General features: G+C 39.5%; 1 protein-coding gene across 1 annotated transcript in view; it reads right to left on the bottom strand.

Moving 5' to 3' along the window:
* The window catches only part of drosha (drosha ribonuclease III), a 196,410-nt gene that overhangs the window by 94,050 nt on the left and 83,924 nt on the right, over positions 1–18,436 (bottom strand). Inside the window, exons 19-22 of the mRNA XM_033985642.2 lie at positions 18,231–18,291; positions 16,156–16,215; positions 8,525–8,624; positions 2,371–2,473 (exon numbers count right to left, since the gene is read on the bottom strand). Of these exons, the coding sequence (XP_033841533.1) occupies positions 2,371–2,473; positions 8,525–8,624; positions 16,156–16,215; positions 18,231–18,291 (324 nt within the window). The remainder of the gene's footprint in view (positions 1–2,370; positions 2,474–8,524; positions 8,625–16,155; positions 16,216–18,230; positions 18,292–18,436) is intronic.

The raw sequence follows: 18,436 nt of genomic DNA, 5'->3' as shown, positions 1-18,436 counted from the left end.
TAATTTAAAGACCTCCTCCTCTCTCTCCCTGTCTCTCATTTAAAGACCCCTCCTCTCCCTCCCTCTCTTTCATTTAAAGACCCCCTCCTCTCCCTCCTTCTCTCTCTCATTTAAAGACGCCCTCCTCTCCCTCCCTCTCTCTCTCATTTGAAGACCTCTTCCTCCCTCCCTCTCTCATTTGAAGACCCCCTCCTCTCTCTCTCTCTCTCATTTGAAGACCCCTCCTCTCCCTCTCTCTCTCTCATTTAAAGACCCCCTCCTCTCCCTCTCTCTCTCATTTAAAGACCTCTCCTCTCCCTCTCTCTCTCTCTCTCATTTAAAGACCCTCTCCTCTCCCTCCCTCTCTCTCTCATTTAAAGACCCCCTCCTCTCCCTCCCTTTCGCTCTCATTTAAAGACCCCCCTCGTCTTGTCTTTTACAGGATCGCAGTGGGAAAGTGCTGACTGGCTGCGCTGCCCCCTACAGGCCTCGGGGGGCACACTTGTTCCTGGTTCATTATAGTGAAGTCTTCATGTATTCTGTCCTCTGGCTGTCACTGCCTCTTTGACTCCTAATATCTCTGTCACATTTACCCCTTGTTAGATTTTTTGGCTTTAGTTTTTATTTTTTTATAGCTAAGTAAATAATAAATACTTAATAAATTCAGAAAAGCAGTTATGTTATAAATGCAAAAACACGACCACACAACACAGAGGTACCAATTTGCTATTAAATTTCAATTATTTCATACGTTCAAGTTAAAAATGAGTAAACTTTCCAAATGGTATTATGTCACTTTGGTCCCTCTTAGTGATGGCGTCATGAGGCTCTGTGTACAACAGTAGCAGCAAGGCCTGTCAACATAACACATTTGAAGCGTGATATATTTCTACAAAGAAATACTGTGATAAACGATAATATTGAAACCCCTTTATGGCACTTATATGAAAACAATAAAGCAAGATTATGCCAGTAGACATATTTAAATATACAGAATCATTCAAAGACATGAACTGCAACAAATAAAAACCAAAATGAACCAATAATTGGCCATAGATATGACTTTTTCAACCCTCAAAGCAAAATTAAATGTGTAGTAAAGACCTGGTTATTTGTAGGTGTAGATTATTTCTGTCTGAGGCGTTCATATATTTATTAGGCTCTGAAATTGGGATTAGCACCTGTTTCTAATGTGTAGTCTGTAATGTTTCAGAGTATGGCATTAAAGGGCAGACTTAAAAGAGTCCTTAATAAGAAAGTTGCTGATCGAACAAAACAAAAGAAAAAAAATGGCACAGCCCTGAGTTCAGCCAATATCGCTGATGTATTCAAATCACACACAGTTATGAAGTTATGAAGGGTTTAGTCTCTTATGCACCAAAGTCCACTCCGAGACTCTTCAGATCTGAGGACCAGGCAGATTCAGGTCTAACCAAACTGTTTATTCTGTGAAACAACACTTTTAAGGACTTACCTCTTAAACATTTTCAAAAACTATCACATGTTCTACAAACTGATGTTGTAGAGGACATATTATGGTTTTCTCTTCTACTTATAATCTATTGCACCTACTTTCTTTTATTGTTTGTCATTTGTGCCAAAATGACTCCGCAGCATGACTCCTACATGTATGGCAGTTTCATGGCGTACGCAGCATTGAGGTACATGAGGTACAGACCTCGGGATTTTTTTCAAGTTGGACTAAAGAAGAGCACAGCAGTGTGCTCCACTCATATCCACTAATACAGACAAAGATAATCACAATAATGCAGGCTATAGCTGAAGAAAAGACATTTTTATTCCAAAATGCACCACCTTACATGAAATTACATCATGTTCCCTGGGTCCCTGGGCATGGGCCCCAGGCCCCCCTGCCTTCAACAGTAGCTCTACCTGCTGCTACATGTCAAGACACATAGTCAGCACAATATGCAGGGAGCCTCTTGAGTGAAATAGAAAAGCCTTTATAAAGTTATGCAACATTATTTTCATTATTTAAATATATATTTTTGGTCAAATTAATTATGACCTCTGTATTTTAGTAATCCTGAGTATGGCCCTGGACAGTTTATGAAAAAATTCAGAACTTTCTTGAACGCAGGGGAATAAAGATTACTCAAATATGCATTATATTAATCATAACAATCTAACAACCTTAAAAGCAAGTAGATTTCTGCATAATAAGCTGTTTTACATGTGGTACTTTGTTAAGTTGTAGAACTCTCTTCTATTTAAAATGGGGCATATATAGATTGGGTTAGCGTCCACCAGCCCTCCATTAGTGATTGTGTAATATTATTAGTAAATTTGAGTGAACACATCCATAGTAGTATTGCGTAATATAATAACATACTAATACTAATTCTAATAATAACAGTGGATTAAACTCACCGATGAGCGCCTCAAAGCAGTTGGCCATGGCGTGCCTCAGGTCTGACTCTCTGCACAGATCTGGCCCGTGAGCGTAAAGCATGAACCGGTCCAACTCCAACTTCTGAACAACAAAAACATAAACAAGGTGAAATATACCTGTAAAACATCTCATTAGGGAGCAGATTATCCAATGTTTACATATAGAATAAAACTAGAAAAATCAGATAACACAATAATTAGGTTTGGTTGTTTAAAGCACAAGAGAGAAAACACTGGTGACACGTGTCAGTCAATCTGTGGATTTTTACACGAGCTGTTGCATTTTTGTATTTGATTAAGATTAAGTACAACAAATTGAACTTTTCATTTTTCATTTTTATCTTTACCACATAAGTTTGCTCTTTTTTGCATAATTTTCCTTGTCACATGAACTATACATGTAAGATATATCACATTAGGAGATAATTCAAAGTTTATATACAGTATAAATACAAGACTTGAGGTAGATGGGTAGAGCACAACAAGTTCAAAATTCAGCCTACATCTTTTTAGTTTACAAGACAATCGAGTGGCACTGACGTGTCTGCAAGAACCCATACATACTGTGACCACAAATATACCAAACTGTAGAGTTTCATGTCATTAAAAGTGTAAAAATGTACAGAAATGAACCACTGCATATTTGTTTAGAACACATTCATAATTACATGGCAGTTCAATTTATTATAAACATACAGTGCCAATGGTAAGTAAGTAGCTGGAAATTATTATTTATTGTATTATTTGTGTTTCTTTGTTTTACTCCAGATGCCATTTCAGTTACAATTAGCCACATGACTGTAACTGCACTGAGCCATCAGGGAGTGGGTGAGATTTGAATCAATTACCTTTAGGACAGAGGGTGGAAGCTTGACATTGCAACACTGCGTACACACAACAAGGCACTATAGGACTGGACCATATACGCCAAATAGAATGTTGACTTTGATAGCTTTTAATATTATAATACCTTTTAATATTAATTTACATAAACATAATGATTACAGTTTAACACATGCACAAAAAATAGTACAATTTCTTCCTAAAAACTCTCCTCTCTGCTCTAAATCATTTGTTTTCACTGATTGGCTGTAGACCTCTCCATTAAAACTGCCCAAGCTGATCACCGGCAAATTGAAATGATTGTGCCTCTATTAGATTAAAAGCCCATTATAACGCAGCCCTGCCGTATTATAACAGCTGAAAACGTCTTTAAGCATTGCACCTATTTACTGTCTCTTGTTCCATCTACATGTTATTCGAATTTAAGATAGTACCATGCCATATGAAATAGATACGAATGCTTAAAACAAGTCCAATATGAAACAAAATAGAAGCAGGCCTCCTTAAATGGAAACACAAATGGACAATATACTGGTGAGTTTCGTGAGCACAGAGCGTGACGCATTCATCAGGCCCCTCCACGCCGCTCTAACAGCCTCTTCTCTCTGTAATAGCATTTTTGTATCGGCATCGGGAAGCAACATTGGGGAATAAATGTGGAAGCTGCCTGTTCTCAAAGAAAATATGGTATAGTTTGGGAAGACAAGTGATTCAAATTTGCACGTTGGAAAGCACGGGTGGTATTTTGATATGAAAAAGTACAGTACTATGAGGTGGGTGATAGGGTAAAGTGGCATCACAACAGTGTAGCATCCCTTTTGTTTAACCTGAGACAGGTGAAAGTCCTCAGGTGGAGTTCTCTGTGTAAGTGTCAGATGTGTAGACCTGGTTTATGGTTCATATCTCTGTAATCACTGGGCCTATCCATACGAAACTAAAACTGGCACAAAGTTCAACGTCTCGTTTGGCAGTTGCTTCAGAAAATGGTAAAAATGCATAACCCAAAAGACATGATTGTTGTCAGTTGAAAAGATTTAAAGACACTGTACCTGATTTTTACTGTCTTAAAAACATAACAAACAGACCTAGTTCATTTTAAACAGCTTGCATTGGTCCAAAATTATTCTTGTTAAAGCAAACAAGAACTAGCATGCTAACCACACACTGACTCTGTCTATAACACTCTATACTTACTTATACACTACAATTAGATGCAAACAATTCACAGCAGACTGATTTAGACCTCAAGACCTGCTTATACAATATATTTGTACTGCGCAAGAGACATTTTGCTCAAATACACGGAAAAAATAAAAATAAAAAATCAAGAACAGGGCCTTCAAGCCAAGAGATTAAAATGGCAAATTTGTGGAGCCAATCCCTAACAAATGATGATAGGGTCAAACAGCTGGATCATAAAATTGGTTATTTCAAAAAAAGCTTTACTTGTATACAGACACACTGAGTTATAAAAGGTGACCTGCTACGGCCAAGACGCCCAAAACTGTTGAAAACCCTGGATTATGCAAAATCCAGTAGCTTCTTGTGTTTTCTTTGGTATAAATGTCACTGTGTTGTGAACATGAGGAGGAGGTGAGGTGGAGGAGGTGAGGTGGAGGAGGTGAGGTGGAGGAGGTGAGGTGGAGGAGGTGAGGTGGAGGAGGGGAGGTGGAGGAGGGGAGGTGGAGGAGGGGAGGTGGAGGAGGGCATGTGGAGGAGGTGAGGTGGAGGAGGTGAGGTGGAGGAGGTGAGGTGGAGGGGAGGTGGAGGAGGGGAGGTGGAGGAGGGCATGTGGAGGAATCGGGGGACTGGCAGCTCACTTTGGACCAGGTCTGAATGAGAGACAGATGTGGCTCTGCTATGGCCCAGATGAGACACACGGCAACAGGCCCAGAGAATAAACGACAGAGTAGAGAGGAGAGAGGGAGGAGAAGAGATGACAGAAAGAGGGAAAAGAGAGAGAAACGGGGGGTGGAGAGATGAGAAAAAGAGAAAGATAGAGAGAGAAAGAGAGGGAAGAGTTAGGTAGATGGACAGAGAGAAAGAAGTTAGAAGAGGAGAACATGGAGAGTGGAGAGTTGGAGATGAGGAAAAGAGATACAGAGTGGAGGGATGAGAGAGAGAGTATAGGGGTGAGGTAGAGGGGAGAGAGACAGGAAAGACAGGGGAGAAGAGAGCGGAGAAAGAAATGACTACAGAGGTAGAGAGCGATGTGGAGAGGAACCATAGAGGAGAAGAAGAAAGGTGGCAGAGAACGAGGGAAAAGAGGAAGTGAGATAGAGAGCAGGGAGGAGGAGAGCAGGGGAGAGTAGGGTGACCTTCAGAGGATCATTAAAAAAAGTCAGATTTCCCAGTGTAAAAAAAGTGAACAGAATTAAATACACAGCTCAGCTAAGACTCAATCTGCTTTAGTTTCAATGTGAGTTATACGTAGCACTAAAACACTTATGTATAACACTAAAACACTTACGCATAACACTAAAACACTTACGCATAACACTAAAATACTTACGCATAACACTAAAACACTTATGCATAACACTAAAACACTTACACATAACACTAAAACACTTATACATAACACTAAAACACTTATACATAACACTAAAACACTTAAGCATAACACTAAAACACTTATGCATAATACTAAAACACTTACACATAACACTAAAACACATATACATAACACTAAAACACTTAAGCATAACACTAAAACACTTATGCATAACACTAAAACACTTACACATAACACTAAAACACATATACATAACACTAAAACACTTACACATAACACTAAAACACATATACATAACACTAAAACACATATACATAACACTAAAACACTTGCACATAACACTAAAACACATATACATAACACTAAAACACTTAAGCATAACACTAAAACACTTATGCATAACACTAAAACACTTACACATAACACTAAAACACATATACATAACACTAAAACACTTACACATAACACTAAAACACTTATACATAACACTAAAACACATGCATAACAGTAAAACACTTACACATAACACTAAAACACATATACATAACACTAAACACTTCTACATAACACTAAAACACTTACACATAACACTAAAACACTTATGCATAACACTAAAACACTTATGCATGACACTAAACACTAGTGTAATGTAGAAATATGTTTAAAATAAATAATTAAATAAACTGCCATCATCTCTAGAGCCAGATTTTCACTAACTTTTCTGCTGGAGGTTAATGATAAAGATGATGAGATGATATTGCTTTGCCTGGAATGTTCCACAGCACAGCATTACACCTACATATCTTGCATTTATTGGAAAAAATAAAATAAAACTAAACAAAAACAAAAACAAAACATAGGTAAGTTTAATGCCACACTGTGGCACTAGTAAAGCAATAACATCTCCATGGAAACAAACAGACAACAGACCTCCACTAGAAAAGTTGCATAGTGCACCTTTAAAAACAGCCCTGCTTTCATATCTACAAAACAGTTTATTTCCTCTTTATTTAGGAAAACTATTGAGTGCATATTTTAAATTATGCCTAAACTTATAGACTGAAGCTTAACGTTTACATTTTAGAGCAGAAAACGACTAACTGAAAAAAGGAGGTTCATTAGGATGTCATTTTGCACCGTTTGGACTGTTACGGACTCTCTCTATCAGTTTCATAACAGGCGTTTCAACCGAATTTGGTCACTCAAACTTTTCTGTCTTTAATTTGAGCCAAGTCTGAAGAAGTTGATTTTGCTGGCATCGCACCATTCGCACAGCCCCCTCTATGGGAGCAGGCGGGGAGCTGTTTAATTACCCCGGCTAGCTGCTGGTGGTACGCAACCCCCCGCGAACAATACCACAAATTAGCTCAACAATTCAACTTCTGACTTCTTTAAGCCTTCCAAGTGGAGTGAAGTACTCGGTTTATGCTTCTCAAGATATTTTTATGAAAGATAATTGTGTTTGGAGATTTTTGGAGTGGTAAACAACTTGGCAAGAGCGCGTCTCCCTCAACTGTGGCGCTAGCAAGAAGCAAATTGAATTGAAAAGGCAAGCTAGCTAGCGACGCAGCGCTAATGCAGATTCGGACGGCTGCGCGTTTGTATTCAGCGGGGAGGGACATGAAAGATTGGAGTTTTTAATTGCTTTCTTCACATCACGGGACGATTATTGTTGTGTGCGCTTTGCTAACGTGCCAAAGAGGAGACGGGCCAAAGGGGGAGAGGGGAGGGGGAGTACAGGGAGCAAGTGATAACAGACAAGCAAAGACTGTTCAAAAATACACAATGAGCTTTTAAGATTAGTATGAACCCAAAGGAGACAAAAATGAAAGCTGACGAGGTTTGTAACATGCTTCAAGGTAAAGCTGTCAAAAGTGTAGAAAATCAAATACTAATCGATGCTAAAACTAGTATCGAAAGTAGATACTCATTTGAGCAGGTATCAATACTAATAAAAGTCCCATTGAAATGAACAGAAGTGAATGTTTCCTGAAGCTTTAGAATGATGTTGAACTGTATCTTTCACAAGTATATGACATATAAAGTAGTATACACCCATGGACTACTATGAACCTACTGGATACTATAAGACGCAGTTTTTTTTTCATAGTTTGGCCGGGGGAGCGACTTATACACAGATGTGATTTATATGTAAAATATATGTTTTTGTTCTCCATTATTATGCATTTGGCTGATGAAACTCATACTCCTGTGTGACTTACACTCTGGAAAATACAACTTTATACTACTTAAAGGTACACTGCATAACTTTTTCTGCTTCAGCGTCCATGTAGATGTTATTGCTCTTTCAGAAATTATCCATAGTATAACATTAAATATTCAATTACATATATTTTTATTGCACAAAACTACCTTGAAAAGTCTACATTCTGACTCAGCGGGGTTGCCTCTCCACAGATTAGACCTGTAACTTGGCCGGGTGATATCATCTCATTGTCTGACATGGATACGTTTAGTTCCATAACGACGACCATTCCGTGGAGACTAGATGATGACAGGCCCTCCACCAGAAAACTTATACAGTGCACCTTGTATTTATATCACCATGGAGATAAGCAGGTAATGCTACAAGTTACTGGTAAGATCTATGGAGAGGTGACCCTACTAACACTGAGAATGCATGTTCGTCAAGGTTTTTTTAAAAAAGCCCTATTAGTAGTTAGTATAAAGTGTTACAGATACGCTTACTCCTGCACTGTGGAACATTCCAGACACCTTGGGCAGACTCATAGTTATGTGAGGAGCCGTGTTTACCTTGGCGAGCATGGCTAAGTGTTGGTTCTGGACTATGGCTGTTCTGTAGGTAGCCAGTCCTCCCTCCTCCAGATTCGGGAACAGGTAGTACAAGTGCACACTGTGGACAAAAGACCACAAGATTTAAATTTAAAAACACCAAAAGCTCTTACAAATGTCACAAAATGAGTTCTGGGTGGGTAAAATTATACAATGTTCCAACAAATTTTAAACGAGAAAATGAGAATAGGAAACAACAATGGAAAAGTAATTTGTCATTTGCACATTGGTTGAACCCAGTCACAGGAGAGTAACTGGTGGAGAATATTTTGGTTTTAGTTCTGAGCAAAACACATCAAATTAGATGGTCACTGCTCCAAACTTGTATTAATAATGAATTATTGTTTTGCACAGTAACATGAGCTTTCCTAAGCCTATGAAAACAGCAACAACTTATCTTATTATTATTTATTTAACTCAGAGGTCCGGTGGGGCACATTTTACTCGCTTTTGACTTTGCATTGATTAACAATTTTAGATATGTTCATCCAGATAGCATGATATTTGGTTGATATTTGGTCTTTACTCTCTGTAGTGGCTGATTAGTTAACACTCTCTTCTCACAGCAAGAAGGTTCCAGGTTAAGTTCCCAGGTCTTTCAGTGTGGAATTTGCGTGTACTGCCTGTGTATGGGTGGGTTTTCTCAGGCACTCCAGTTTCCCCCAACAACCCAAAAAATACACAATAGGTCCAATCCGGAGTTCCACTGCTGCTGACAGGTGTAACCCAGAGACACTGAAGGATGGGTCAAATTTCCCAACCTCAACATGTCAGACCATCATTTTTACGTAACGTGCATAAAATAGGCACTGTATTTGGACAACAATTGTACTCTAATAATGACATTAAAATTCCATATATTTCCACCATCCATCTTCTATTTTGGCCTAATTATTTCAGTACGATGGCCATCAGTTGCAGATTGTTTTGGCTCTTGGGTCCAGCGCTCGCTCCAGTGGCTGCACAGCTGGGTCCCTCCTCCACTCCCTCCTCCCCTGCCTCCTCCCACCAAACCGTATGATTTGATTTCATCAGGATTAAAACACTCCATTTATTTCAGTCATTTTTAATCAACGCCACAGAGAGCGAAGGCAGGTGGCACTGGCAGTTTGTCCAGAGCCGCTGCAGGTTGGCTGATTGGAAGGCCATTGTCATCTGGGTGTGAAAACAAAGCAATTGGAATTAATATGGACTCATTTGGTTTAATGGGGAAAGTATTGGACTTGATGGATTGACTCGACAAAAAGCCCATTTAGTGCTTAATCTGCAATCCAGTTCAAAGTGTTCAATCTGTCCATAATCAAACTATTACGGTTCACCAAACAAAAGAGAAGTCATGGTTTTAATCACAGTGGAACAGAGCAACAAGTACGACAAATACTACAACTACTGCAACAATTACAACTACTGCAACTACAACAACTACCTCAACTACTGCAACTACAACAACTACTGTAAATATTGTAACTACAACAACTACTGCAACTATAACAGCTTCTACAACCAGAACAACTACTACGGCAACTACAACAACTACAGCAACTACTACAACCAGAACAACTACTACGGCAACTACAACAACTACAGCAACTACTACAACCAGAACAACTACTACGGCAACTACAACAACTACAGCAACTACTACAACCAGAACAACTACTACGGCAACTACAACGACTACAGCAACTACTACAACCAGAACAACTACTACGGCAACTACAACAACTACAGCAACTACTACAACCAGAACAACTACTACAGCAACTACAACAACTACAGCAACTACTACAACCAGAACAACTACTACGGCAACTACAACAACTACAGCAACTACTACAACCAGAACAACTACTACGGCAACTACAACAACTACAGCAACTACTACAACCAGAACAACTACTACGGCAACTACAACGACTACAGCAACTACTACAACCAGAACAACTACTACGGCAACTATTGCAACTACAACTACTGCAACTACAGCAACTACAACTATAGCAGCTATTGCAACTACTACAATTACTGCAACTACAACTACACCAATTAAAAACTACTGCAACTACAACTACACCAATTAAAAACTACTGCAACTACAACTACACCAATTACAACAACTACATTGTTTACAACTCCTGCAACTACAACAATTACTGCAACTACTGCAACTCCTGCAACTACAACAACTACAACAACTACTGCAACTACAACTACAGCACTTACTGCAACTAGAGCAACTACAGCTACTGCTGACATTTGCTGTGGCTACAGTTCTAACATGGCTGCTACTACTCCAACTCCAACTATTACCACAACAACATTATTTGAAACTGAAAAAAATAATAATGCTGAGGATGATGATTACAATAAATTGGGGACTTAAAACTGAATTTGATCTTAAAGATCTTAAAGTGGCTGTAAGCAGAGCAGTCCTGTGTGATGTCATGTAGTACTTCATATTGCAGTGCCCACTGGAGGCAGCACACACTCACACACAAAACTGCAAATTTACCTAATTTAGACTAAAATTCCCAAAAAGGACTAGGAACAGCACATATGCAAATACGGTGATTTAGTGTTTAGTTTCACTTTAAATTGGATTGGAGTGTTTTGTTTTTTTTAATAACTGTGTCCTTAGACTAAATAATTGGTCAACTAAAGAGGTGTATCTGACCCAAACACAAGACTCACAAGACTACACCTGCAGGGGGAGTTCAGGCCAAAACAACCATTTATTCAGAGAAAAGAACTAGGATTTATAATATATATATATATATATATATATATATATATATATATATATATATATATATATATATATATATATATATATATATATATATATATATATATATATATATATATATATATATATATATATATAAATAAAGACAGATTAAACTTGTGAATCATGAGTTTAATCTCATTTTTTACAGATAAATACCACAAAATATTAAATGTTCAGCTCATTCACTTACTGGAGCCCTCCTTTCTCCTGTTCTCACATACAAAGCCTTAATCATCTACATAAAACAATTAGCCCACTAATAAACACATTAGTGGGCTAAGACTCCATCGACTAAAGGTCTACAGCTCTAGCCCTTAGGCAAGACACTTTGCCTCTGTATGAATGTGATGGTTAAGTGTTGGTGGTGTGAGGGCCTGATGGTGCAGACTGACAGCCTCGCTTCTACCTCACGGCAGCTGTGGCTACAGCAGTAACTTAGCACCAACTACTGCATTGTAAAGAGTTTTGAGTGACTTGAAAGTTTTTTTTACTCATACTAATACTGCTAACTACTACTATCACAGCTACTACTAGTACAGTGGTCCCTTGCTATAGCGCAGTTCAGCTTTTGCGGTCTCGCTGTTTCGCAGATTTTTTTTACTGCAATTTTACATGCATTTACAGTGATGACATTCATGACAGCGAGGGGCAGGATGATGCTGAGCTCAGGCCATTGATGAGTCCTTTTCACACAGTACCAAGCCCCTTTAATGCCAGCAAGGGCTGATTTGACAAATATCAGAAACACTTTGGACTCAAAAGTGTTTCTCTGCACAGAGAGGCACCTCTGCAGATACCGCTGGAGCTGCAAAACATATATCATAATTGTAAAAATAAAGGTGACTACTTTGCGGATTTCATCTATTGCAGATTATTTTATTTTTAGAACATAGCCCCCGCAATAAACCAGGGACCACTGTATAGCATTTTCTACCCCTGCTACTTTGAGGAACTTGCTTTGGAGATTAAAAAAAAAGTAATGATTGCTACTACCACTACTACTACAAAATCCGTTTATGGATTGACAAATTTTGATTGATGATAATGACTCTCCACTGATAAAAACGTTTATTGGTATCAGGATTCAAAATAAATATCTAAAACTTTCATTCAGTATGTGTAAATAGATTTGTTGGCTGCATTTTGACCTTATGCTAACTGCATTTTGACCCTATGCTAACTGCATTTTGACCTTATGCTAACCTTATGCCAATGTCAGGACTTAATATGCACCACTTTGAATTCAGCACAGAGGAATTACAAATATTGCCAGTATCTTTACATCATCCTGTTTTTTGACCCTTGCCTCTCTCCGTAGGACACCAACTGTAACACACTGGGCAGAAGCGTTGGGTTTTCTGTTGGATCGGATGTGGTCCGTGAGGGCATCTGGCTGAATCTGCTGCAGCCGTTTAACTGGGCAAGAGGAGGATGAATAATTCAGAGGTCCAGAGAGGAGGCCGAGCGTGACTCTGGTTTGGCCCTAACAACCGACTAGAGAACGGTTGGAGAGGGTGAGAAAGAGGATGAGGTAGGGGAAGGTGGGGAAGGAGAGGAAGACGGGACACAGGGGATGGGAGACAGAGAGAGAGGGAGGGAGGGTGGTGGATGGAAAGGAAGGGGAGAAGGCAGGGAGAGGTACAGGGGAGGGATAAAGAAGAGGAAAGAGGAAGAGGCATAGAAACAGAGAGAGCAGGAAAGAGAGAGAGAGAAGGAGCAGAGAGAGGGAGGGAAAAGAGAGAAGCATGGTGGAGAGGGGGAGTGAAAAAAGAAAGGTGGGGAGAGACAGAGAGAGGCTGGGGGGAAGAGAAAGATTGGAGAAAGGGAGAGAAGAAGAGAGAAAAAAGGAGAGAGGAAAGAGAGAGGGGGAGAGAAGGGTAGAAAGAAAGAAGAGAAAGAGAGGGGTGGGGTTAAAGAGAAAGATGTACAGAGATCAGGAGAGGGGGAAAGAGAGAGTTGGAGGTCTAAAAGTGGACTAAGCTGATTGCTTGTTAGAGTGTCACTGTTGAATAAACTCTGCCTCCTGAGATCCACACTCTGAAGTTTAGTCGGCTCCAAACTGTCCCTGAAAAACTACACAACACACATCAGATACAGTCCTCTTTCAGGAAACTTCTACTACTACTACTACTACTGTGGTCCCTCGTTTATTGCGGGGATTATGCTCTAAAAATAACCCACAATAGGTGAAATCCGTGAAGTAGTCAGATTTTTTTTTTTACACTTATTCTCTATGTTTTGCAGCTGTAAAACCCCTCACCACACATTTTATACACTTTTCTCACACAGGCATTAACATTTTCTCACATTTCTCTCTTGTTTAAACACTCTCAAAGTTCAAACCTTTGTATATTATATCCCTCTTCCTCAATGATCGCTTTAAATGTGTAGTTCGTGTGTCTCTGCTCCGGTGGTATCCACAGAGGCGTCTCTCGTGCAGAGAAACACTTAAGTCCAGAGTGTTTCTGAAATGTGTCGGTGCAGAACGTTTCATCAACATCGTGGGTTTGTCGGGGAGAAAACTTGCAAATATACAGCACTTCAGAGTCACACTGTGATCTACATTCTGTACTGTACAGTAGACACGGCACAGAGGAGACTGATGGACAATGGTCTACAGTCCCTTAACCAATCAGGACGCAGAACACAATGCACGCTCATACACTGTAAAAAAAACGTGCAGAATTGCACAAAAAAAATCTGGTCCCTCGCTGTTTCGCACTGTACTACTACAAGTACTACATCACACATCAGATATAGCAGTGTCCTACTACTACCACTACTACAACTACCTGTACTAATTCTACTTTTACAAGTCATTTCACACACGTGTAAGAGTGTGAGCTGTAGAGTGTGAGCTGTACAGTTTTAGTTCTGATCTCAGTTTACACATCATGAGGTGAGAGATTCAAGGTCACTTTTCCTTTTGAATGAAGAAAAAAAAAATCAATCATCTTCAATAAATGACAACAAAATCATTTGAGCCGTGAAGAGGTGGACAGCAGATTTCCTTTTCTCTCTTTCTCTCAGCCCTCCCTACGTCTCGGTCTCTTCACTCATTCTACCATTCTTCTTGCTTTACTCCCCTCTCTCTCTCACCCCCCACTCTTTCCATCATTCTTCTCACTTTCCTTCCCTGTCTCTATCTATCCCGTACTGTCCCTGCATTGTTTCTACCATTCCTCTCCTCAACCCTCCCTCTGTTCTTCCTTGTCTCTCACTTTCTCTCATCTTCCCAATCCCCCTCTCTGCCACAAGATCTCTCTCCTCCTCTTTCCCTCTCTTCTTCTCTCCTTCCCTCTAAGTCAGCTCTCTTTCTCTTTCCCTCTTTCTTCTCAACTCTCTGTCCCCTGCCCCTCTCCTCCTCTCTGTCCTCCTCTCTCTCCCTCTCTTTCTCTCTTGTAGATGAATACTGCTGGTTGATAATTAGCCCGGCTGTGAGCTGCGCAGCTCCTCTCTCTTCTGGACTCTGAGCAGATGAGCAGACGGGGATTTCAAACGCCCAATACAACACAGAACAGCGATCTGTCACATCTGTAAAAGGTGAACGCACAGACGCAGAGGGAGCGAGAGAGAGGAAGAGGAGGAAAGACGAGGAGGAAAGAGGAGGGAGAGAGATGATGTTGAACTCCAATTAGCAATGTCCACGAGAAGACAGGAAGATGGAACAAGAGGAGAGACAACAGGAGCAGAGAGAGGAGGAGAAAGAAGGAGGGGGAGAGAGAGAGGAAAAGAGACACGGATTCAATAAGCATAGAGGGATAGAGAGACAGAGAGACAGAAAGAGGGGGAGAGAGAGAGGAAAAGAGACATGTGACAAGAGCTGAATAAGGATAGAGGGATGAGAAAGTGAGAGAAAGCAAGAGAGATAGAGAGACAAAGAGAAAGGAAGAAGAAAGGAGACATGTGACACGAATTGAATAAGGATAGAGGGATGAGAGAAAGTGAGCAAGATAGCGAGAAAGAAAGAGAGAGAAAAACAGATAGGGGAACAGAGAGTGAGAAAGTGACAGAGAGAGAGAGACAGAGAGAGAGAGAGATGGAGGGAAGAAGAGGGCAGGAGTGACAATAGGAGAGGAGGAAAGAGGGGGTGTTTTGGTGGAGAGTCAGGTTGTGTTGGTTGGAAATTGAACTGGAAAAAATAAATCAAAACTCAAACTGAAAATACTGGATGTAAGAAAAAAAGCCATGTTGACACTTTAAAAACACAGTAGTATGTCATATTTTTTATGTAACAATTTTGTTTTGACCCAAAGCAAATCATTTCAGGTCTATAAAGCTCCATTGCTCATATGTGTTAATGTATCATAAAAGGGTTAAATACACACAGGTGCATTACATATTTAAAGGTTTCATAATTTAGTCTACAGCAGAGCCTTTGTCAGTAAAACTGTTCAGGAGACCTTTCGTCTTGTTTACGTTCATGAAGTTAAGATGGAAAGACATTTTATTTGTTTTTAGTGAAAGTTTATACAATGAAATTCTGGATCAGTTAATATGATGGAACAGATGATGATTTTTGTAGCTATATTTTTAGAAAATTGTGTTTTAATTAATTCAATACATGACCCATGCTCCCACACGACAATTAATTATACAAAAATATGATACAAAACTGTACACAGGAACTTGACAAACCTGATGTGATGAAGTAAAATACCCCCTTTTTAAGTAATGCTAATGTCTTTATTCATTTTTTTATTCATCTATTTTTTTACTTTTTGTCAGTGGAATATCATATTTATTTATAAACTTGTTTTACCCCAAGCTCGTTAACAAAGATGTGAAAGAGACGTGTTCTCACCTGGTTAGAAACTCCACCACCGCATCACCCAAAAACTCCAGTCTCTCATTGTGATTTATCCTGAAATACAAAAGAAAAAACAATGAGAGCTGCTAATTAAGTATTTGTTTAATTAAAGGATTTGAGTTTCATCTGTTGTAAGATATTACATGTGACAAAGTGCAAATTAAACAGAAAAACAATTACAACAGGAGCAAAAGCAGATGAATTAAATCAAAGAGAAACTTACAACTTTGAAAAGACAAGATAAACATGTAAAACGTGATCAATTGTAGCGTTACATCTTTATTTTTAGACTGTGTGCAGTTTAACTCAGATTCTTTAAGGTTAATACATATTCAAAATTGTGGTCTTGAGTTTTACAAGTTTCACAATGATCTTTAATGGTAACAGTGCTAAGAAAACTGTTATCCCTAATTTTTGCATATTATTTCCTGCACTGAACAGCTTGTCTTGATCTTCTATCAATGCCTCAGTTGCATGAAAGTAAGATTTCACCTTAAATTATTGACCTTATTTTGTCCCACCCACTTTGACCTCTAAATGATTCTGAACCGCACTTTCGTTGTGGCAGCACTTTCGTTAAGCCGGAATCCCATTCATTAAGTGGAAGTCCCATTCATTTCAATGGAGAATTTGGAAAAAGTTTTACTGCTAAACTCTGATATAAAGTAGTTTGATTTGTGTCAAATGTTCAGTGTTCATGTGACCCACAAGTCAACACTGCAATGATTCTCTGAGGTGTAAAAACAGCTCTGTAGTCCTATAGAGCTGACTTGCTGTGGTGATCGGCACCTCCATGCCACATATTACCACCCTAATGACGACAGTGGTGCTCACAGCAACTGAATACAGTCAGTTGGTTATGCACATCCAATAATAATTTACAATAATAATAATAATAATATTGAGAACCATGACTTTTTGCCATGGCGATAAACCTACCAAAAATTAGCATGCTAAAGTGCACTTTCTGATTATTGGACAATACAGTGGTCGCTCGTTTATTACTGGGGTTACATTCTGTAACAGGCGTAATCTGTGAAGTAGTCAGCTTTATTTTTTACAATTATTCTTTTAAGGCTGTAAAACCCCTCATCACACACTTTATACTCTTTTCTCAGACAGGCATTAACATTTTCTCACATCTCTCTCGTTTAAACACTCTCAAAGTTCAAGCCTTCATATATTATATCCCTCTTCCTCAATGATCACTTTAAATATGTCGTTCATGTGTCTCTGCTCCAGCGGTATCTGCAGAGGTGCCTCTGTGCAGAGAAACACTTAAGTCCAAAGTGTTTTTGCAATTTGACGGTGCAGAAAGCTTCATCGACATTGTGGGATTTGTCATTTGATTGACATTGTGGGTTTTGTCGGGGAGAAAACTTGCAAACATACAGCACTTCAGAGTCACACTGTGATCCAACATTTATGTAAATTTGGCTGAACACATTCTGTACTGTACAGATGACATGGCACAGAGACTGATGGACAATAATCTACAGTCCCTTAGCCAATCAGGACGCAGAACACAATGCACGTTCATACATTGTTTAAGAAAAAAAAAAAAAGCATGCAAAATTGCACACAAAAAAAATCCACGAAAAGATGAGACCACAAAAGGTGAACCGTGATATAGCGAGGGACCACTGTGTAGCGTTTTAAAACTGCAGACAGCACACAGTGGACATGTTTTGACCTAAAGAGCTGCTTATTCGATATATCTGTACTGGGAAAAGATGGATGCTGCACAGATACATGTGAGAAAAATAAATTGGGCACAGTGGCTTTAAGTGCACTTTGGAGTAAACAGATTCGGCGTTGACCCGCTCAGTCTGTGTCCCACTTTTATTCAAAACTGTGAGAGCTTCGTTAAAATTAGCCTTTTTCGTTTCCGTGGAGATGTCTTTCCCTTCACAGCTGGACTTAATTCTGCTGCCAGCGTGCCTGCAGACTGGACTAATCACTGGACATGTGCGTGTGCTTGGTCGTGGAGGGAGGGGGGGTACAAGGGGGAGACGGGGTAGGAGAGAGACAGGGGGGAGGCAGATAAGGCTCCACAGGTGAGCACTTACCTGGACGGGGAGGGGTCGTCCTGCCCGAGTCGAGACATGATATTAATCAGAGTGTTGATGCCTGGAAGAATAAACACAGAGGGCAGAGGGACGAGAGGAGCAGGGGGTAAACTCAAGATAAAAATAACACTAAAAAGTGAAGTTTTAGAGGATTAACAGTGTGGCTTTAATTTAAAGATGCACGGCACACATTTCTGGTGAAAGTT

The sequence above is a fragment of the Periophthalmus magnuspinnatus genome, chromosome 20 (genome assembly GCF_009829125.3).
Source record: "Periophthalmus magnuspinnatus isolate fPerMag1 chromosome 20, fPerMag1.2.pri, whole genome shotgun sequence".
NCBI lineage: Eukaryota > Metazoa > Chordata > Actinopteri > Gobiiformes > Gobiidae > Periophthalmus > Periophthalmus magnuspinnatus.
This window is presented reverse-complemented; position numbering and strand designations above follow the sequence as displayed.